Source organism: Canis aureus, chromosome 11, assembly GCF_053574225.1.
Source record: "Canis aureus isolate CA01 chromosome 11, VMU_Caureus_v.1.0, whole genome shotgun sequence".
Classification (NCBI taxonomy): domain Eukaryota; kingdom Metazoa; phylum Chordata; class Mammalia; order Carnivora; family Canidae; genus Canis; species Canis aureus.
The window spans coordinates 15,514,830-15,537,526 of record NC_135621.1 but is presented as its reverse complement, the minus strand read 5'-3'; the positions used below and the strand labels follow the sequence as shown (position 1 = coordinate 15,537,526).

The following is a 22,697-nucleotide window of genomic DNA, read 5'->3' as shown; positions in this document are numbered from 1 at the left end:
TAAAGTGGTGAAAGTGAGCCTCCTTGTCTTATTCCTGGTCTTAAAGGAAAAGCCTCCAGCTTTTCTCCACAGAGTATGATGCTAGCTCTGAGCTCTTTGCATATAACCTTTATGTTGAGGTATATTCCCTCTATATCCACTTCGTTTTTATCATAAATGCATGTTGAATTTTGTCAAATGCTTTTTCTGCATCTATTGAGATGATCATATGATTTTATATGGTATAAATCATTTTGTTAATATGGTATATATCACAATGATGAAGTTGTAGATGTTGAACTATCCTTGCATCCCTGGGATAAATCCCATTTCATCATGGTGTATGTGGTCTTTTTGATATATTGTTGAATTCAGTTTGCTAATATTCTGTTGAGGATTTTTGCATCTATGTTCATCAAGGATACTGGTCTATCTTTACTTTTCTTGTAGTGTCCTTGTCTGGCACTGGTACCAGGGTAATGCTAGTCTTGTAAAATAAATTTGGGAGAGTTCCTTCTTCTACTTTTAAGAATTTGAGAAGGACTGGTATTAATTCTTCTTTGAGTGTTCAGCAGAATTCACCATGAAGCCATCTGATCCTGGATTTCTGTTTGTTGGGAAGTTTTGCATTACTGATACAATCACCTTTCTAGTAATCAGTCTGTTCAGATTTTATGTTTCATTATGATTCAATATTAGTATTTATCCATTTCTTCTAGGGTGTCCAATTTATTAGTATATAATTGTTCACAGCAGTATCTTATGATCCTATGTATTTCTGTGTTACCAGTTGTAAAGTCTTTGCTTTCATTTCTGATTTTGAATCCTCCCTTTTTCTTGGTAAGGCTACCTAAGTTTTTTTCAATTTTATCTTCTTAAAGAACCAGCTAGTTTCATCGATCTTTTCTAATACTCTTTTGGTATCTATTTCATTTATTTCTGCTCTGATCCTTGTTGTTCCCTTTCTTATTCTAATTTTGTTCTTTTTCTCATTCCTTGAGGTATAATAAAGTTATGTTGTTTGAGACTTTTTTTAAAGTTTTATTTACTTTTTTTTTTTAGTCATCTCTACACTCAACATGGGACTTGACTTCATGACTCAGAGATCAAGAGTCACATGCTCTTTCAACTGTGCCATGCAGGTGCCCCATTTGAGACCTTTTTTAATTCTTGAGTTAGGTATCACTATGAACTTCCCTCATTTTTTAAAAAAAGATTTTATTAAGTAATCTCTATACCCAACATAGGGCTTGAACTCACAATCCTGAGATCAAGAGTTTCACACACTACTGCCTAAGCCAGCCAGGTACCCCTGAAATTCTCTCTCAATACAGCTTTTGCTGCATCCCATAAACATTGGTATGTTATGCTTATATTTTTGTTCATCTCAAGGTATGTTTTAATTTCTCTTTTGATTTCTTCTTCGACTTGCTGGTTATTCAGTAGAATGTTTTTTCATCTCCACATATTCATGAAATTTTCAGTGTTCTTTGTGTAATTAATTTCTAGCTTTATGCCATTGTATTTGGAAAAGATGCTTGATATGATTTTAATTCTCTTGAATTTATTAAGACTTGTTTTATGGCTTAACATACAACTGATAAGATGTTCCATTGTGCACTTGAGAAAAATGTGTATTCCATTGTTTTTGGATCGAAGTTCTGTAACTATCTGTTAAGTCCATCAGATTTAACATGTCATTTCAGGCCAGTGTTTCCTTACTGCTTTTCTGTCAGCATAATTCACTGATGTAAGTAGGGTACTAAAGTCCCCCTCCCATTATTTGTATTGCTATTTCTTCCCTTAGGTTGGTTAGTATTTGCTTCATATATATAGGTTCTCCTGTGTTGGGTACACAAGTATTACAAATGTATCTTCTTGTTGGCTTGACTCCTTTATCATTATGTAATGTAGTTCTTTGTCTCTCATTACAGTCTTTGTTTTAAAGTCTATTTTGTCTGATGTAATAATAGCTACTCCAACTGTCTTCTGGTTTCCATTTGCATGGAACATCTTCTTCCATCCCTTCACTTTCGGTCTCTGTGTGTCCTTATATCTAACCTGAGTCTCTTATAAGGCAGCATATAGATAGGTCTTGGTTTTTTTTATCCATTCAGTCACTCTGTCTTTGGACTGGAGAATTTAGTCCATTTATATTTAAAGTAATTATAGGTATGTGTTTACTGCCATTTTGTATTCTAGCAATTTTTATAATTCCTTTTTCTTTCTTCTTCTCTTGCTCTCTCTTCCTTTGATGATGACCTACTTCAGTGGTATGCTTCTATTCTTTTTATCTTTTGTACGGTTTTTGCTTTGTAGTTACAATGAGGCTTACATAAAACAACTTATACCAATCAATTTTAAGTTGATCCCACTTAACATTATTACTCCCCTAACCAATGTTTTATGTTTTTGATACATTTTACATCATTTCATCTTATGTATCCCTCAATTAATTACTGTAAATATGGTTATTTTTACTACTTTTGTCTTCTAACTTTCATACTAGCTTTACAATCAATTAATATCCCACCTTTACTAGATATTTACTTTCCAGCGAGATTTCTCTCATGTGTGCTCTCGTTACTAATTAGCACGCTTTCTTTTAAGGTAAAAGAAGTCTCTCTAACAGATCTTTAAGGCAAGCTTTTGCCTGTCTGGAAAATTATTTTTCCTTCCCTTTTGAATGATAATTTTGGCAGGTAGAGAATTCTTGGTTTCAAATTTTTTTTCTTTGAATATATCATGCCATTCGCTCTGGCCTGCAAAACTACTGCTGAAAGATCTGCTGATAATCTTATAGGGGTTTCCCTTGCATGTAACAAGTTTTTCTCCTCTGCTTTTAATATTATCTCCTTATCTTCTTTATTTTTGACATTTTAATTACAAATGTATCTTTGGTGTGGATCTCTTTAGGTTCCTCTTATTTGGAACTCTCGGCTTCCTAGACTTGGATGTCTGTTTCCTTACCCAGGCTGGGAAAGTTTTTAGCCACTATTTTTTCAAATAAGATTTCTGCCTCTTTATCTCTTTTCCTGGGATCCCCAGGATGCAAATATTAGACTGCTTAATGTTGTCCTGTTAAGACCCTTAAGCTATCTTCACTTCTTACATTTTTTTCCTTACCCTTTTCTTTTTATGCTCTGATTGGGTGAGTGGCACTGCCTTGTCTTTCAGATGACTAATCGTTTCTTCTGATTCATCTAATCTGATGTTCAACACCTCTAGTGAATTTTTCCATTCAGTTATTGTATTCTTCAGCTCTGTGACTTTTTGGTACTTTCTTCTATTTTCCATCTGTTGAAGTTCTCACTATGTTCATCCATTCTTCTCCCCATTTCAGTGATCATTTTTATAACCATTACCTTGAACTATTTCAGGTAAATTACTTATCTCTGTTTTAATTAAGGTTTTTCCTGAGGTTTTTATCTTGTTCTTTCATTTGGAACATACTCCCATTTCTTCTTTTTGTGTGACTCTCCATGTTGCTTTCTATAGAGTAAATGGAACAAGCTGCTTGTCCAAGCAGCCTATTATATTTTTAATAGCTCCAAGTAGTTGAGGATGTCCCAAGACCTATCAATGTCCCAAAGGGGAGAATCTCAGCACCTAGATTCAGGGTGACTGGAAGCCCGATCTTTAGGCATCAGCTTTCAAAAGTACGCAAAAATAAGGGTGTCTGGGTGGCTCAGTTGAGTTGAGCCTCTGACTCTGCGTTTCAGCTCAGGTCATCATCTCAGGGTTATGGGATCCAGCCCTGTGTAGGGCTCCATGCTCAGTGCAGTCTGGGATTCTCATTCTTCTCTCTCTCAGTCCCTCTCCCCACTTGTGCTTTCTCTCTCAAACTCTTAAACAAAAAAATACTCAAAAGCATGCAAATATATGGTCCTATGGGACTGCAATCATAAGCCCCACTGGCCACCAAGACCAGGTGATCTGGAGGTGCCCCTGGACAGCAGTCACAAAAATTAAGGCTCCAGACAAATGTATAAGCTCTTTCCTATGATACAAGCAAGCTAGAATAAGGTAGAAGAGCACCAAGACGGTGCCCAGAGCCTATGGTCCTTGAAAGCAGCTCTAGAGGCCACTAAATGTGTTCCAAACCTGAAACTTGTCCCTCAGGCCATAGTCATGATGATTAGCTAACAAGTGTCCATCACAGAAAAATTGAGCTTGTGGGTCTCTTCCTTCATGCTGTGCCCTATGGATAGTAGTTAAGAACTCTTTCTCTGTTGGTTACAGTCCCATGGGACCCATGAACATAAGGCCCCACTGGCCACCAGAGCCAGGTAATGTAGAGATGCCCTCTGGTAGCAGTCACAAGAATCAGGAGTGCCAGACAGGCGTATGAGCTCCTTTTTGAGTAACATCATATATAATAATCCAATAGGACCAAGAATACAAACTCCCGTGGCCTACAGGTCAAATATCAAGATGTGTTTCCTACATGGCAGCTGCAAAAACTGGGGCGCCAAATGTGTATAAAAGCTCCTCTCCAGGGGGATACAGGTGCTCCGGAACACAGCAAAGGAGAAATATAGCAAAGGGAGACCAGGAAGATGGTGCCTGCCAATCTCCATCCTAAAATAGTATTCCACTAGCAGGCTTCTAGATGTGTGATGCCTTTAATATAAGCAGGTGAGCCTCCCTCATTTGGTGTGATCAGCTGCCTCTGAGCTGGGACCTGGGGCAAATAAGTCTCCATGCAAGCCCTTAAGAGCAGTTTTTCAGACTGCTTCAGTCTTGTAGGTCTTGGGATGTGAGCCACACTAGTTTTCAAAGTTAGATGGGCGAATCATCTCTCATTTGCACCTTAAAAATTAGTGATGCCCATTGTGAGGTTCAAATTCTTTACTCCTTAGGAAGAAGCTATGGGTTTTGAGTTCTCTTCTGGTTGTGGGTCACCACACCAAGGATGGGGCTTATGGCAAGATTGTGCTACAGCCTCTTCCATCTCCTTGATGTAGTTTTCTTCTTGTTTGTCCAATATATAGTTGTCATTCAGCCAACCTTCAGGTTTTTTAAAGAGGAAGTTCTTCCATATGTAGCTTTAGACTTAAGTGTGTCCACGGGAGAAGTTGAAGATCTTCTGATGTGACCATTTGAACCAGAACCTCAGTAACTTTTTAATATATTCGCTCCACTGTTTTTATTTATCTTCTGAAAGTAAGCTCTATGCTCAATGTGGGGCTTGAACTCATGACCCAGAGATCAAGTCACATGCTTTACTGACTGAAATTAGGGTCCAGGTACCCCTCAATAACTTCTTTTTTTTTTTTTTTTTCTTAATACCATCAAATGGTATATACCAGTGAGTATTCATATAGTCCCCACTGTCTGACAAATGTTCTTGTTCACTACTTTCTCAAATCAGGATCGAAATAACCTCCACTGCAGCAAGTTGCTACGTCTCTTAAGTTTTTGTATTCTATTTTTATTTTTGATAGTTATGCATTTAATTTTAATGTGTATTTAGCACATACCCTATCCAATGATTTCACAATTTCATATCCATTAACTACTGCTTGAAACAGAGTTAAAGTAGGTATTTAAGCTTTAAAAAACGAGTTTAAGAAAAAATATTAAATAATAATACTGGTAGATGTGACAAATCATCAATGTGTCACTGAGACTACAAAATATCACTTAAAAATATTACTGATATTTTTAAAAGAGCTATTTTCTAAATATGTAAAATCTGAGTATACCTACTTTTACAAAGGTCAAGAAAGAGTTCTTCAATTCCTTTGTTCTGTTTGGCTGAAGTATGATAATGCTTTGCTCCCACAGATTCTGCATACCTTAAAAAAAAAGTAACACCAGTGATTGATACAAAAAATTTTCATATTTTTGTCATAACTATTTGAATTTTTAAGTAGCGATTTTGGTGACTTTTACTAATTAATCCATATTTAGTGAAATTAAGATACAGTGAACCAAATTTTACATAAGAACATAAGGATTACAACACTTGAAATTTTTAATTTGGAACCCAAACACTTTAAAAGTTTTTGTGACTATTTGATTATGATAGTTTTCTTTTGCATCACTTTTTACATTTTTTACTAAAATCAAAAAGAAAGTGAGAATGGAATATTTTTAAATGTTGTCAAAGGTCCAGAAATTACCAATGTAAATTTGCTTCACTGAATCCAATAGCTCATATTATATTAAGAGGTTTGAATAATACCTAAATAGTAAAGCACACTGTGCAAAGAGAAAGAATGACTAGAGGGAGGGAAAGGGAGAACACTTACGATTCTGCTTCTTGAATGGAAACATGTCTCTCCTTCTCCAAGTCTATTTTATTACCTAGTTTGAAAGTAAAAATGCCAAATCTTAATATTGATTTTTTTTTGTAACAAAACTAAGCCAATTCTAAATTCACAAATGTCATTTTAATGACCTGGAAAAATACAAATCCCCATTAGACTTCTACATGTCCTAAAACTATAAGGTAAAACCCTGTAATAGAAGGGTTGGTCATGACTCTCAAGGTAAATGCTTCAGCCTCCCTCAGATGGCTCAATGAAGCTGAAGCCTCTGTCAGAGAAAATAACTTTTCCAAAGAGATGGGTACTATTCTTGGATTTATGATAAAATGGAGAACCTAGGAAAATAAACTTATGATTCTTAGCCAAATGTAAATGGTCCCAAATCAACATACAGCCAGTCAATAATTAAGCAAGACTATCTTACTATTCATGAAATAGATTAGGCTAGTCCCTTGGACCATAAGAGTATTTTGGTTTCCTGAATGATATGAACTAGTTAAAGAAAGCATTTAAACATATGGCCTTGGGGCAGCCCAGGTGGCTCTGCGGTTTAGCGCCACCTTCAGCCCAGGGCCTGATCCTGGAGACCTGGGATCGAGTCCCACGTTGGGCTCCCTGCAAAGAGCCTGCTTCTCCCTCTGCCTGTGTCTCTGCCTCTCTCTCTCTCTCTCTGTCTCTCATGAATAAATCTTAAAAAAGAAAAAAAGCAAACCATACGGCCTTTAGGGACGCCTGGGTGGCTCAGTGGTTGAGCATCTGCCTTTGGCTCAGGGTGTGATCTTGGAGTCCTGGGATCGAGTCCCACATCAGGGTCCCTACATGGAGCCTGCTTCTCCCTCTGCTTATGTCTCTGCCTCTTTGTGTCTCTCATGAATAAATAAAATCTTTAAAAAATAAAATAAACATATGGCCTTTAAAAAACTTCAGTACCAAGAGAGGAACCTGTACTGTTTAACACGAGAAAACTTAATATATGCACATCATGCAAATTTAAAATTATGAAAATTAAGCTTAACTCTTCTTAAACAATTGGATAAAACAGATTATGCTGAAAAGCCACCAGAATAAAAGTGAAGAAACTGCAAAATGTAGATTCTTTATGAAATACAAGGCAGAGGTTAAGGTGAGTTGGCTGTACACATAGAATACTACAGGTAATGGAAATAACAGAAAAAAAGGGGGAAATGCCCTAAGGAAGGATATTTCAAATAAATATTTTCATTTCTTCTATTATAACTTATAAGGGGCAGGGGGAGAAAACCTTTGTAAATAAGGTCATCTTTTCTTGGAACCTTAGAGAATCTAGAAGACAATTTCAGATAAGGACTGAAGTAAGCACCCAAAGAAAGATGCAATGCTTATAACTGAGAAGTGCAAGCCCAGAGGTTCTGTATATGCAGGGCCTCAAATAACCCCAGCACCCAATCATGGGCAGTTGCAGGTAACTATCAATGATTACCAACAGATTCAGTAATGAACTCTTCCTTCTTTGAATAATTATCTATTTGGCTCAGCAAGAAGAACATATTAGTTCTGATTTCTTACATTGTATTTGTCAATAAAATTTTAAATTTGCTAAATACTACAGCCAATATACCTGATAGTCACCAGAAGAAAAACAAGTTGTTTTATGTTATGAAGAATGCAAAAAGCACCACCTAGTGGCTGGTGGTTCCAACAACAGAGGCACAAGATTCTCCCACTCTAAAAAGGTAAAACAGGAGACTTGTTCCAATTAATTAAAACCCCTATGTTGTTCTTCTCAATCTTTAATACCTCTGCTTTCAAATTCTACCAGAATTATCAACTTTTTTTTTAAATGAGGACAGAGAAAGATAATTTAAGTACTGCCTCAAACAAGTATTTGAGGATAATTATTCAGATACTGCTTTCTTCTCTAAAAATATTTTAAACTGACCTAACTTTAATAAATTTAGTCATCATTAAAACAGGTACCTATTTTAATAACCTAATTATTCTTTTAAACAAAAACGTTTTGTTAACCGCTATTTCTTTCAATAATCAGTGTTAATAAAAGGATAGCAGAGTCTCAAAAAACTATTTTGGTGACTGATAGCTTTCCAAAACTCAAAACCTAAATTTTTTTTAAATGCAAGACATCTAAAGGATTAAGGCTTTGACACTCATCTATCTCAATACTACTATGCATCTATATAGGGAACTAATAGGCTTGAAACATCTGAAAACAAGGATTACCGCCAAGCAAAGTACAGTAGAATAAAGATTAGGGGGGAAAAGGACTAAAGCTATTGGAGAGGAAGGGGGGAAAGCCACCCTGTTAAGAACAGTGAAAACTTTATCTTCTTTATAAATACACATTTAAATTAAGAACATGAAAGGAATATACCCATTGCCAAGGGCTGATGTCCTAATGGAAATAAAGGGCTAGAAACCTATTTGGCTTAGATTGGATGGTATATGGGCTAGTCAAAAGAAGCTTTCAAAGGCTTTAAACATGATAAAACTTGTTTGCTTTTTTATATCCTGGATCATTTCATAACTATATAACTTGGGGAAAATTACTAACCCTCTCTTAGTATCACTTTATACAAATGTAGCTAACAAACTTAGCATGGTTGATGTGAAAATATTATGTAAAAGTCCTGGCATATAGTACATGCTCAATAAAGAGTTGTTAATATAACCTATATCATCAGAGTGAATGATCAAATGGAAAATTATTACTGTTATTAGAAAATTAAAGCCCATGATAGGCAACACACTTTTTACTATCACCCTGCTGGCTTCATCTAGTTAATCCGACACTCTAGAAAGTCTTCCTTTAACATCCCTCCACCCCCAAATTTAGTTAGGTTTGCTTTAATGCTATCACAGCACTCTGTATTTCCCCCTTCATAGCATTTACTGTAATATACAATAATAGCTTGTTTTTCTCCCTCTCTCTACAAGATAAGCTCTGGGAAGACAAGGACCATATCTATGTCATTCACTTATTCTTATACTGGTAACACAGTAAGCAATATAGTCCTGGTTAAGAATATAGGCTTGATATAGCAGATAAACCAAAGTTAAAAACCCTGGTCTACCTCTAACTAGCTATGTACTTTGGAAAGTATCAAGCTCTCAGCCCACTTTTCATGTGTGAAATGGAAATGGCAACAATCAATACCTTTCTGTAGTGTTATCAGAAAACTTAATGAAAGCATAAATGTATAGTTCTTAGAACAGTAACTAGAACTCAATAAATGGTAACTTTTTGTTTAATAAACATACATATGTTAAGGACAGACTAGAAGCAAAATGTTATCAAGTAGAGCAACCACAGCTAAAAGTACTAATCAATGGAGTAACAAAAACTGAAAGGGAAAAAAATCTCTGCTAGCAAAGTATGGGGTTTTCCATTACTGGTTATCACATTATAAGTAGTTTACATAAGGATCTAGAAAGTTAAGTATTTAATTTACGTGAAAAACCTAGTGAACCATGTTACATGAAAAGATTCAGAAACATGACAAGTTGAAATCCTACACTTAGGTTTAAATAACTTAATTATACAAGCAAAAGATGGAAAAAGCTTGACAGAAGAGCAATACTTACAAAAAAGTGATTCAGATTTCTCTTAACCATAATCTATGTAAAAGAGACACTGAATTGAGATGCTAAATAGTATATGCAATCGTGGGCAACATTGGTAGAATGATAATGGGAGAATTTTTAAAAGAGAGGGCCACTTAAGTATACATTGACTCAACAATGTTTGGATTCTAGTGTTCAAGTGTAGAAAACATACTTATACAATGAAATAAACCTAAGAAAAAATAATCAGGATGATAAGAATGTCTACAAATTAGACCAAATGAAAAATAATCAAAGACCAGAGAATATAGGCTTCAGGTGAACTGTCCAAATGTTTGAAGGGCTGTCTTATTTAGAGGAAAAGGAACAAATATTTGTCAAATGACTTCTCTATGCCAAGTGATCTCCAAATCATTATTTAATTTTCATCACAATCTTGGGAAGATGCTTTATTATTTTGAATTTAGCAATAAAGAACAAATAAACACTGAACTACTATAAAAAATAGAATGAGGGACGCCTGGGTGGCTCAGCGGTTGAGTGTTTGCCTTCGGCTCAGGGTGTGATCCTGGTCCAGGGATCGAGTTCTGCATCGGGCTTCCTGCGGGGAGCCTGCTTCTCCTTCAGTCTATCTCTCTGCCTCACCCTCTGTGTCTCAAATGAATGAATGAATGAATGAATGAATGAATAAATAAATAAATAAATAAATAAATAAATAAATAAATAAAATCTTAAAAAAAAAAAGGAATGAAAATCAATATATGGAAAAATAATGTGGACAGCCCCAGCGGCTCAGTGGTTTAGCGCCGCCTTTAGCCCAGGGCGTGACCCCGGGGTCCCACATCGAGCTCCCTGCATGGAGCCTGCTTCTCCCTCTGCCTGTGTCTCTGCCTCTCTCTGTGTGTCTCTCAATAAATAAAATCTTTAAAATAATAATAATAATAATGTAACGCCTACCAATAACAAAAGGATAAATTATGGAATATTTATAAAAGTACGAGAGAGCAAAGAAAATAAAATGAACTATAACTAAAAACAAAAACATAGAGGAATCCTGCAAACATAATCTAAAGCAAAAAAAAAAAAAAATACAAGAGTTCATACTATATAATTTCATTTATATAAAATTCTACAAAACTAGTCCATGCAGTAAAGTCAAGACAGTGTCTGGAGGTGGGTGATGGTGACGGGAAGGCAGCTGGAGAAGTGCTGAGATGAAAAAGAATCACAGGTGAGACCTCTAAGTTACTGGTTACACAGATATATTAACTTTGTGAAATTTTCCTTTTGTGATAAATAGGCTCTCAAAATTCTTTCAACAATGAATTACAACTAAAATTCCATGTCACACTTGCCAACAGAAAAGGAGAGCTTTTTATGCTTTATACCAATCATTAATAAACATTATATAACATTAAAATGAGGATTATCTAACACTACTTGGGATAATAAGCTACCAGATCCAATATTCCTAAACCTTCTTATAATATGAACATGAAGAATATATAGTTCAAATTAATTACTCATAACCTTCATCCACCTATTTTTTGAAAAATGTTACTTTGTAACTTTGGTGAAGTAAACTCTTGAGGCTTAAGTATATGTTAGTCATTTCTTTCCCTCCTCTGAGAGATAACCAGAATCCCAAATGATCAAATCTTTAGTCATTCATACTGTGGCCACTTCTACTCCCACTAAGTCCCAGATACCAGACAAAACCAGACTAAAGTCCACCTAACGCTTTGACCTAAATTCCCATGTGGTCTACTACTACAGGGTTCCATTCTGAAATACTCCTGCCATCTAACCTAACATCTAGCTTCTAGACTTGAAAGGAGGTCAGATCATTTCCTTGGCCTGAAGCCCAGACATGCACCCTGATGTGGAACTGTGGAGTTTACCAATCTAATGATGATACAATGTAAGAAATGTAAATTTTAGTTTAAAAAAAAAAATCCTTGGGGCTCCTGGGTGGCTCAGTTGGTTAAGCGTCTGGCTTTGGCTCAGGTCAGGATCCCATAGTTCTAAGATGGAGCCCTGCACTGAGCTCTCTGCTCAGCAGGGAGTCGGCTCCTCCGGCTCCCTTTGCCCCTCTCCCAAGCGCTCTCTCACTCTATCTCAATAAATAAAATCTTAAAAAATAAATAAAATAAAAATTCTTTAAAAAGTCAAATGTGCCCACATCGACCATTAAAACTGACCTGGTTTCTTCTAGGCCATTTTACTCTACCAATCATGCAGAAAAGAAGAAAGACGACAGCATGAGGCTATTCATCATAGGGATTAATACCAACACACAGGAGTCAGAATGACTTCAATTCGTATCCCATCTCTGACAGCTACTTGATACTGTACAAGTTACTAAATACCTCCAGGACACAGCTTCCTCTGGAGAGAGGAATTTTTCCATGAAAACATAAGGATTACATGAGATGATGTCTACTAAGAACACAGCATAGTGTCTGGTATACTTCACTGCTCAATAGTTATCACAGAAATAATCATCTAAAGGAAAAGGAAACCAAAGAGAAATTCCAAAAGTCCAAGAGTGCGTTCTAGAGCTCCTTCATTCTACCCAGTCAGAGTATTCCTCTACCTTCGTATCAAGAACTACTCATACCTTGGGAGTCAAATTTGTCAAAAACGTATATTAGTTAAATGTATAAAACAAGAACAGTAGCCTTAGTTGTTACTTTTATTTTAAAGTAGTTTCTAAATTTTTTTCCTAAAGAAAATCTAACGGTAAAAAAAAAAAAAAAAAAACTAAAGAGCAAATCGAAGCAAGGCTGGGAGTTGAAACTTTACATGGTTAGTTTCCCACTTGCTCCCCAAGGTCTTCCCTGAAGTTTGAATCTCCTGAAAGAGGACTTACAAATCGTAAGTTATTCTAAAACATTAAAATATCACTCTTCTTCCTTTCTCATGTAACTTTAAAAATGAGAATTACTTATTTGCTATTCTCTAATAAAACATTAAGGAAACAGAGCACTTTTTTTTTTGAAACAGAGGACATCTTTTTAAAAAAAGTGATGATGCTTACCAACTATACATAAACAGATTTCATTTCCCAACATCTTCCGTAATTCTTTGACCCAGTTTTTTACCTGTGTATACAAAAGAGTAAATATTAAAATAAATCCTGTTACAACTACCATTACAATACCTCAAACTCCACATTGTCAAAACACCACAGGATTTGTCTAACAGCCCATATATTTAGTTGTTACTAGAAATGATTAATTGTAGGATCATTTACTGACAAACTATATTGCAAATCACAACATAACAAACGTCCAATGGAATGATTTCTCTCTATATCTGTATGGAGGTATAGACAAAAACACGACTAACTTTAAATTTTCATAAATGTTTCACAGATTTTGCTAGAGCAAAAGCATATCAACTCCAGCCTCTGATAACAAATGCTTGTAGAGTCACTTTGGACTTAAGAACATCAATCTTTAAATTAAAAGTCTTTTGTACTCCAATGGGTTCCAAATTAGAGGGCATAGAAGCTTCTGTGTTACACACTTAAAAGGAGGAAAAAAACGTATATGGGCACCAAAAAGAGTACCAAAATAAACTTTTATACTTTAGTGTAGGACAGGTGTGTTCAACTTCAACACTACTGATATTTTGGCTCAGGTTAACTCTTTATTGTGAGGAACTGTCTTGTGCAATGTATGATTAGCATCCCTGGCCTCCTACCTACTAGGTACCAGAACCACCCTCCAGCTGGGATAACCAAAGTTATGTCTCCAGACATTGCCACACCCTGGTGGAGAACCAACCACTGGTATACAAAGACTCCAGTAACAAAGAGATTCTTCACTATGGAAGAAGCACAGGAGTAGGCACAGTTGGAGAGTACATTCAAATTAAATAAATTAATCTTTTGAACTCATGATTTTAAATATACTGACTACAATAAAATTGGATAAAGAACAAACTTGAATACCTCCTTTCATTTTTTTGTAATGGAATTTAATTTCCATGTAATCAAATCACACAGAACTTCTACATCTTCCTAAAAAAAATACATACACATCTTTAAACTACATAAGTTACATTAAATATGTGGTAAGTAAGCACTTGCCAGAATCTGATCCTACAATATAAATATAACAGTTCCACACTGCTGTTCTCTGCAAGAACGCAGAGGAACTGTGTTTAATAAACCCCAAACCTTAGTAAAAGCAAAGGTTATCTCTCTCAGAGCACTGAACCACAGTTTTCTCAGTACAGCCCCATCTTTTTGTTTCATTTACATGTGTACATGAAGTTTTAGAAAACTACTAAACTTACATTCCTAGTTGATGTCCCAAAAGAAAAATGTGACAATTTGATATAAATTGTACATCCTCATCATTTCTAAGGAAACATACCAGAATCAAATTATGTATTCCTCTATTCCCGGGATAGGTAGTATCATAACCTACTAAATTTAACCAATTTTTAAAAAAAATTTGCTATTCATCTGCAATTAGATCCCCTCTGCAGGCATCCTATTCATTACCCCCATACATTCTGTGGTGAGTTAGAGATGGTCACAAATTCTTTACGAATCCTCTCATCAAGAGGTAGAGTCTATTACCCTTCTGTTTGAAGTTAGGCTAGTCTTGTAACTTGCTTTGACCAAAAGAATGTGGTAGAAGTAATGCTATGCCGGTTCCAGACTTAGGCCTTAAGACGGCCTGGCAGCTACTCTCGGGATCCCAATGTCGTATAAACAGCTTAGTCTAGAATATGGAATGAGGGAGCATGTGGAGAGAGCACTGGAGGATGAGACACCAGATGGGAGTGAGAGGCCATATGGAGAAGAACAAGCCTTTCTAGATAGTCCTGGCCCAACCAAATTCCAAGTTCATTGGAGTGACTCCAATGATACCACATAACTTTCCCAGTCAACTCACAAAATCATGAGAAATAATAAAACATTGGTTTAAGTACCAAGTTCTGGGGGTTTTGTTATGCAGAAAGAGATAAATGGTCGCTTTTCAATCTAAAAGACTCAACCTTCTCTTATAATCAATAAAACAAACCATTTCTATCCATTTCAAAACGCAAGAAGGGACAACAAATGACAGCTCTCAAATAAATTTTTCAAGTATCATTAAACCTGCAAGTTACTTATTATTTCCTTTTTCTACTCCTTGAACTAAATTTTCCCATATGTAATAATCCAAGGACTAACTTGTATAGTTGCTTCATCAGCTATACTGAAAAACAAATGAAAAAAAAAAAAGAAAAAAAAAAGATAACTCACCTGAAACTAAAACGGCAAGTGATTTCAACAGGAACAGAACAAACCTGTAACTCAAGGTAAGTAAACTTTCTGCCTTGGAAATTAATCCTTTTAGTTACATACCCTTCACAAATTTATTCCAAGAGGGGCTTTAGGAGGAAGGGTGAAATAAATAATTAATCACCATCCTGACTGTGATGAGAATTCAGAGAGAAGTTTAATCAATTTATTTTTGGTTCCAAACAACTTTAAAAATTCTACATTTCTGGTGTATGTTTAAAAGAGGGGGGACGCCTGGGTGGCTCAGCGGTTGAGCATCTGCCTTTGGCTCAGGGCCTGATCCCAAATCCTGGGATCGAGTCCCACGTCAGGCTCCTTGCATGGAGCCTGCTTCTCCTCCCTCTGCCTGTGTCTCTGCCTCTCTCTCTCTATGTCTCTCATGAATAAATAAATAAAATCTTTAAAAAAAAAAAAAAAAGACACAAGACCAATAGTTGTAAAAAGAAAGAAAGAAAGAAAGAAAGAAAGAAAGAAAGAAAGAAAGAAAGAAAGAAAGAAAGAAAGAAAGAAAGAAAGAAAGAAAGAAAGGGTGACAGGGCAGCCCAGGTGGCTCAGCGGTTTAGCACCACCTTCAGTCTAGGGCGTGATCCTGGAGACCCAGGATCAAGTCCCACATGGGGCTCTCTGCATGGAACCTGTTTCTCCCTCTGCCTGTGTCTCTGCCTCTAGCTCTCTCTGTGTCTCTCATGAATAAATAAAATCTTAAAAAAAAAAAAAAAAAGAGGGGTGACAGGCGCCTGGGTGGCTTAGCTGGGTTAAGCATCTGCCTTCGGCTTAGGTCATGATCCTGGGTCCTGAAATTGAAAACTGGGTAGCGGTCCCTGCTCAGCAGAGAATCTGCTTTCCCTTCTGCTCCTCCTCCTCCTTGTTCCCTCTCTCTCCCTCTCTCTAATAAATAAATAAAATCTTTAATAAAAAAGAGAGGGTGAAAAATAATGAAAAAGGTTTAAAATAAATACTACCTAGAATGTCCTTTAAATTTTATATTCTATCCTCCAGGACACTTAGTAAGAAAAAAGAGCTTAAACTTGATTTAGCTCCCTAATTGTCAAAAGGAAAAGCTAAATCAAGTTTAAGCTCTTTTTCCTCTTTACAATTAGGGAGCCTATGCAGCTATACCAAGTATTTATGTGCCTAGTGTATATGGAATCAAGAAATAAGTGTGATTTTTCTTTAAAAAGGAGAAAAAACAAGCCCCTTGATTTTTATAGTTTTATTTCAAATTATTTCCCTTTCCTAAGATCTGAGAAAGCATTGTGATAAACAGTAACTGTTATTCACAATGTAAACATAAATTAAATATTACATCAAGAAATATGAGTGGTAACCATTAATGCACAAGTTTTACTTTCAAAACCAAGACTAATCACAATTAGCAAACAATACCATGTGAATGGAAACTTGAAAAATTAGTGTTGTTATTCTATTTAAGTAATCGATCCATAAGTAAATAGAATACCTTCTGAAAGGAATCTTCATCTGTTATATCATAAACTAAAATAGCTCCATTTGAATCTCTGTAGTAAATTGGACCCAATGCATGGAATCTCTCTTGACCTGCTGTATCCTAAGTAAAGCAACAAACACTTATTAGATCAGAAGAAAAAAATACGTCTGCTGTTGCAACTATAATAAACTTTTGATTAACTGGAAAGTGGGGTAGGTAACTTCAAAGCACTGTTAAAAGGAAAAAAAAAAACATTGTATAAAATTTATACATTTTATAAAAATTTATGTTACAAACAGTATTTAATGTTTTACCATTATACAAAAGTTACTTTACCCTTCCCAACCCTCTTACTCCTCAGCAAACTTCCCACCCCCACTAAAAAAAGTTTATTTGTTAGAGGATCAGAATGCCCAAGATGGTATTATAAGCCAGGAATAGGCCTTGCCCTAAATTTAGGTTCCCCACAGAGGAAGAAGATTAAGGAAAGAGGACTACTTTCATACCAGGACTACTGGCCAAAAGATACTCTGATGCATTACCCTTGCCCTACTCTCCTAGCCATTCCCTTGAAAAGTGGGAATGGAAACACAGAGGGGAAGACAGACCAGTCAGGCTGTCTATCCACCCTGTACTTTCTCTGACATGGAATCCCTCTGAGTTTACCCTTCTCCCAGCTCAAAGGTTATGATATGTAATATTCATGTATACAACTGTATAATTCTTAGCCTGATTTAGAAAAAATGTTCATTAAAAAAAAAGTTTTGGCTAAACTTTTTTTAAAAATCCAGAAATTCAAATTTCTATTTGAATTTGAATTTTTCAATTCTTATTCCTTGAGCCAATTAGTTATTGGAATACAAAGAATAGCAGAAGTCTTTTCTCAATCAATGGAAAAGATTAACTTACCCATATAGCAAGGTTTACTCTTTTCCCACCAATATTTAACTTCTTCGTTAAGAATGATGCCTAAGAAAAGAGATACACATTAAACAATATTTCATATAAAATGTTTCTTACCCTAAAAATTATAGATGGAATAATAATCTCAATATGAAATTCAAATTATCTGGGAGAAAAAGTAATCACTGAGTTATTAATGACCAAAAATTATTTTCATGGAAGACAGAAAATTATTTTATTCTAATCTAAAAAATGGTATTTTGTTTTATGATTACAAGCTATGAAAGACAGAATGAAAAATGTGGCTCCTGGTTGGTTCTGTTGGTAGAGCATGTGACTTCTAATCTCAGGGTCATGAGTTCAAGTCCCATGTTGGGCATGGAGCCTACTTAAATAAAAACAAACAAAAAGATTTTTTGAAAAAGAAAGAAAAAATGGTAATTAAATATTTTCTTAGATTTTCCCCATAAATTTTTTTTTCTTTTTTAAAGATTTTATTTAATTATTCATGGAGACACAGAGAGAGAGAGAGGCAGAGACACAGGCAGAGGGAGAAGCAGGCTCCATGCAGGGAACCCGATGTGGGACTCGATCCCGGGTCTCCAGGATCACACCCTGGGCTGCAGGCGGCACTAAACCGCTGCACCACCAGGGCTGCCCAAATTTTTTCTTAAAGCATTTACTTTTTATTTATTTAAATTCAATTAGCCAACATATTTTCTTAGAGCATTTAATTTGAGGTCATCTTACCTATTCATTATAGAAAGAGCTAAGAGATTTCTAAATAAGATAGAAGATATATTAACTGGTAATTGACTCAACTGTATGAATACCACTATTATTTGAAATATTCCTGCAATTATTTTATGATTCAATTATTTACCTGTATCTGATAATTATACCAGGTACTTATGTCACAGAAATGAAACAGTTCCAGTCTTTAAGGAGTTTATAAACTATAGCAGAAATAAATATGTAAAGAACAGTATTATGACAAATTGTTAAAATGGGAGGGTTTTGCCAAGTATATTCTAAAGAGAGTCCTGAGTCAAAAAAAAAAAAAAAAAATTTAAATTAAATATAAAATAAAATAGTCCTAAGAAAGGAAGTGTAAAGTTGGTCTGGATGAGTCAAAGAAGGCTTCAGAGAGATGGTGATGATGCCCCTTTAGGAGTAGTAGGGGCTTTTCCAACAAATGGGTGAGGCCATTGAAGCCTGAAAGACGTAACTCCCTCCCCATGAAGAACTCCAAGTTAGTATGGTCAATGCCAGAGATGAGACTACGAAGATAGGCTAAGGCTGAATAAATTTTAAAAAGTGCTAAGGTTCCATGTCTAGATGTATGGACTTTACTTTGTGATTAAAAGTAAACAGATTACTCTGTTCCAAGACACTACACGTGTATTTTTTTTTTTTTTACAGTGTGTACTACAGTCAGATTTGGGAAATGCAGCATGTTGTTCTGTATTCCCTTTATACATTCAAAATATACATTAGCACCCTAAGATTCTGCCAAAAGAAAAGCTAACTACATCTATACAAGCATTTCCCAAACTTGTCTGACCTGTTTCCCTGGAGAAACGCCTAACTTATCCTAAGGAATAAGCGTTAAAAAGAATACTACTGCTGATGATGGAGAATCACTGAAGGATTCTGAAGCAGTGGGGAAGTATAACATCTATATTTTAAGAGAATCCTGTGGGATACGAAGGGAGGGTAGACTGGAAAGGACATGTCTAAACCTGGAGACAGGAGGTGATTACTAAGTTGGAGAGAAAAACAAAATGGGCCTGCATCAAGTCCACAAAGATAGAAAAGAGAAAACAGAATTCAGAGTAATTGAGAAGAAATATAATCAGAATTCAGAGTCAGCTGACATATTTTAAAAAAAGGAATAGAGAGCCAAGTCTAAAGCTATGCAGACACAGTCACAGTCAGGTGTACCTATATAAAATAAAGTACAGAGAAGTAAGGTATAACAGAAAAAATACTAGGATGGTGAATTATCACTGAAGGAGGAGCCTAGATTTCAGGAAGAATTCTCTGTTGTATGTACACCAAGGAAATTGTGAATTAAGAAAAAGCACATGATTTTAGTAATTAACTAAGGAATACAAAAATAGATACAAATGGCAGAGCTGAGATGAAATCTAGGAACATCTTCCTTCAAAACCCAAACTATGCTAAAGAAATTTTATTAAATGAAATAAAGACTACATAGAACAGGGTATAAAATAAATGGCAAAATAACAAAGGAGGTAACCTGGTAAATGAGAAGACCAAATATATGTTTTGATAATAAATGTGAACAAAGGACTTCTCCCACTCATTATAACACAGAAACTAAGAATATAAACTGTGAGGGGCACCTTGGTGGCTCACAGTCCGTTGGGAGTCCAACTCTTGATTTCAGCTCTGGTCATGATCACAGGGTCATGAGGAGGCTTAGCGTGGAGCCTGCTTAAGATTCTCTCTGTTCCTGTCACCTTTTCCCCACCCCACTCTCACACATACTCTCTCTCAAAAAAAAAAAAAAAAAAAAAAAAAAAAAAATTTTTGAATCAGAAGTTTGATTTTGAATCTCAGCTTTGCCACTTAGTTGTGTAATCTACTTGAACTCAACCATTTTCATGGTTTCAATATCAATGCTATATAAAGAAACTCAAAATCTGAATCCTATCCAAATATTTAATAGGGTAGGTCAACTTAAACGCCTCTCTTCTCAAATATATTTAAATTTAAACTGATCTTCCTTCTGAAATTGGCCTTCCATTCCAACTTTAGTATTTTGATCACATTCTCCAAGTCACTGAGCTTTATAATCTTAGAAGTATCATCAACTGAATGTTCTTCCTCCCCTGACATTCCACATTCCAAAAAACTACCAAGACTTGTCTTCCCTATTTCCTCTGGAGTTCTCTGACGACCAATCTCGTATTATTATAATACCTTTGGTCTCACCTCATACTTTAGTTGGTATGCCAAATTACCTTCCTAAAGCCTCTATGAGTAAAAACAAAACAAAACAACAAAAAACTTACCATAAGTCATTAAAGGCTAATAAGATACCATTTTTAGTAAGTTTGCCTGAACTACATCCCTGATGGTAGCTAATACCAAAATAACCTTTTTGTCATGAGATATTTTGGGATTTCTCAGTAGAGAGGAATGAATTAGAGCTAACAGAGCCCTACCATTTCCTTTTCACCATCTCCTTGGAAACTTACCACCACCTTCCCATGGTGATTTTAAGGAACAGTGTTAAGTATCTCCTAAGGAACAATGGGTATACACTTTTATGGAAAGATGCTCATCGGTATTGATGATAATAGAAAAAAGTGTCCCTGAATAGGCAATTTTTAAAAGATACACAAATATAGCCCATCTGTACAGTATAACTGTATACTTCCTTTTCTACTACTATTGCTATACCAGCTAACAGTTACTGAATGCTTACCTTCCATCAAGTACTGCACAGTGCACTTTTTATAGTAACATTCACAAGCTTCTCCTTTATAAAAGTTCAGGAACCCTAATCTACAAGCAAAAATCTCTTAAGTGTTATCTTTGTATCTAAGGACCTAAACAACTGTCCACATCTATTGTCCTGAGATAGCTTCCAGTATTTCTCCACTCACTCTCCAACTTATATGGTTTATATGCATACCTCTAATTCTGCTTGCTCATAAAATTCCCCTCTAATTTACATGTATTCTCTTTTCTCTACTTGAATCCCATCTATTCCAGTTCAGTTCATGACCCACATACTCTTTCTTCCTTCAATTTTTAAGTTTTCTCATACCACCCATACAACCCACACTCACTTTCTCTATCCTGAAGAACTACAGGGAACCTAATTTTTAATATACAGAATATACTGCCTTGCTTATACTCTAGATTATCTTTTCATAAGTCTTCTGTCAACTATATTACATATTTTTATTTAGTATGTTCACGATGCTTACAATGAAGTAGGCAATATTCTAAAAGCTTTCCAACAACATTAATTCATTTGTCATAGTACCCTGAGTTAGATATAATTACCCAAATAGTACAGATATGGAAACTTAGACACAGGAAGGGTATTTTGCCCAAGGTCACACAGTAAGTAACATAGTGGGATTTGAAATCCAAGCCGTCTGGCTCCAGACATGACCCGTAACCACTATGCTATGGTATCTCCCACACTGAGATCTGAGATATTTCTCTTGTGGAGAGAGTAGGACAAGCCAGCACTGACACACCAAAACTGTTACTGTAGATACACATATCTACAAATGCGTGGGTAAATTGGTACAGGTAAAACTCAATTTATGTAAGAGATGTGCTCCTAAAAGTTTCCTTATAATAACCAAATTAGGGGCACCTGAATGGCTTGGTGGTTGAGCATCCGCCTTTGGCTCAGGGCATGATCCTGGGGTCCTGGGATCAAGTCCCATATCGAGCTCCCTGCAGGGAGCCTGCTTCTCCCTCTGCCTGTGTCTCTGCCTCTATCTGGGTCCCTCATGAATTAATAAAATCTTTAAAAAACAAAAATAAATAAACCAAATTAATTCAAGTATCTGATATATTATCCAAGGATCCCCACTAAATCTTTTTTTCTCCTTATCATAATGAAATACTTAAGTCCCACTGTGTAATATAAATTGTCCCATTTTATATATAGTCTAAGATTTTAATATGTTACAGATATTTTCTTAAAGAACAAATATGTTTCAAATATATATACAATTTATATTTGAGAATAAAGCTGAAAAATTTCATGTACTATCAAGACAGTAGCGAACAATCAAAAGGCTGGCATTTGTCTTACCTTTTTTAATCACCTCTATGAGGTAATCTCAATTTGGACAAACTACTGAGATACAAATATATCTAGTTACACTTGAGTTATACTTATCTGGGGCAGTGGCTCTTAATTCTGTTACATGGGAGTAAGAGTGAGAGGGAGGAGTGATCATGGACTTTTTTGAGAATCTGATGAGAGCCATGAACTGATTTACTCAAGAAAACTGCTCATCTGCACATACCAAAAACAATTTCACACACTCACCCAAGGGATTTACAAATCCCTAGCAACTCTCAGTGAAGAATTCCCAGTCTAGAAAGAGGGAAAGTGGCATTATAATATCAAAAGGTTCTAGAAATATAAGATGACAAAAAAAAAAAATTAATACATACTGTGTGCTAAACATTGTGCTGGACTTTCTCATTTACTCTTTGTAAAAAC

General features: G+C 35.6%; 1 protein-coding gene across 1 annotated transcript in view; it reads right to left on the bottom strand.

The window, feature by feature from the left end:
* The window catches only part of RAB21 (RAB21, member RAS oncogene family), a 39,192-nt gene that overhangs the window by 7,990 nt on the left and 8,505 nt on the right, over window positions 1-22,697 (bottom strand). The window contains exons 2-6 of the mRNA XM_077913850.1: window positions 17,474-17,533; window positions 16,577-16,684; window positions 12,853-12,916; window positions 6,237-6,291; window positions 5,692-5,780 (exon numbers count right to left, since the gene is read on the bottom strand). Coding sequence (XP_077769976.1) covers window positions 5,692-5,780; window positions 6,237-6,291; window positions 12,853-12,916; window positions 16,577-16,684; window positions 17,474-17,533 — 376 coding nt within the window. The remainder of the gene's footprint in view (window positions 1-5,691; window positions 5,781-6,236; window positions 6,292-12,852; window positions 12,917-16,576; window positions 16,685-17,473; window positions 17,534-22,697) is intronic.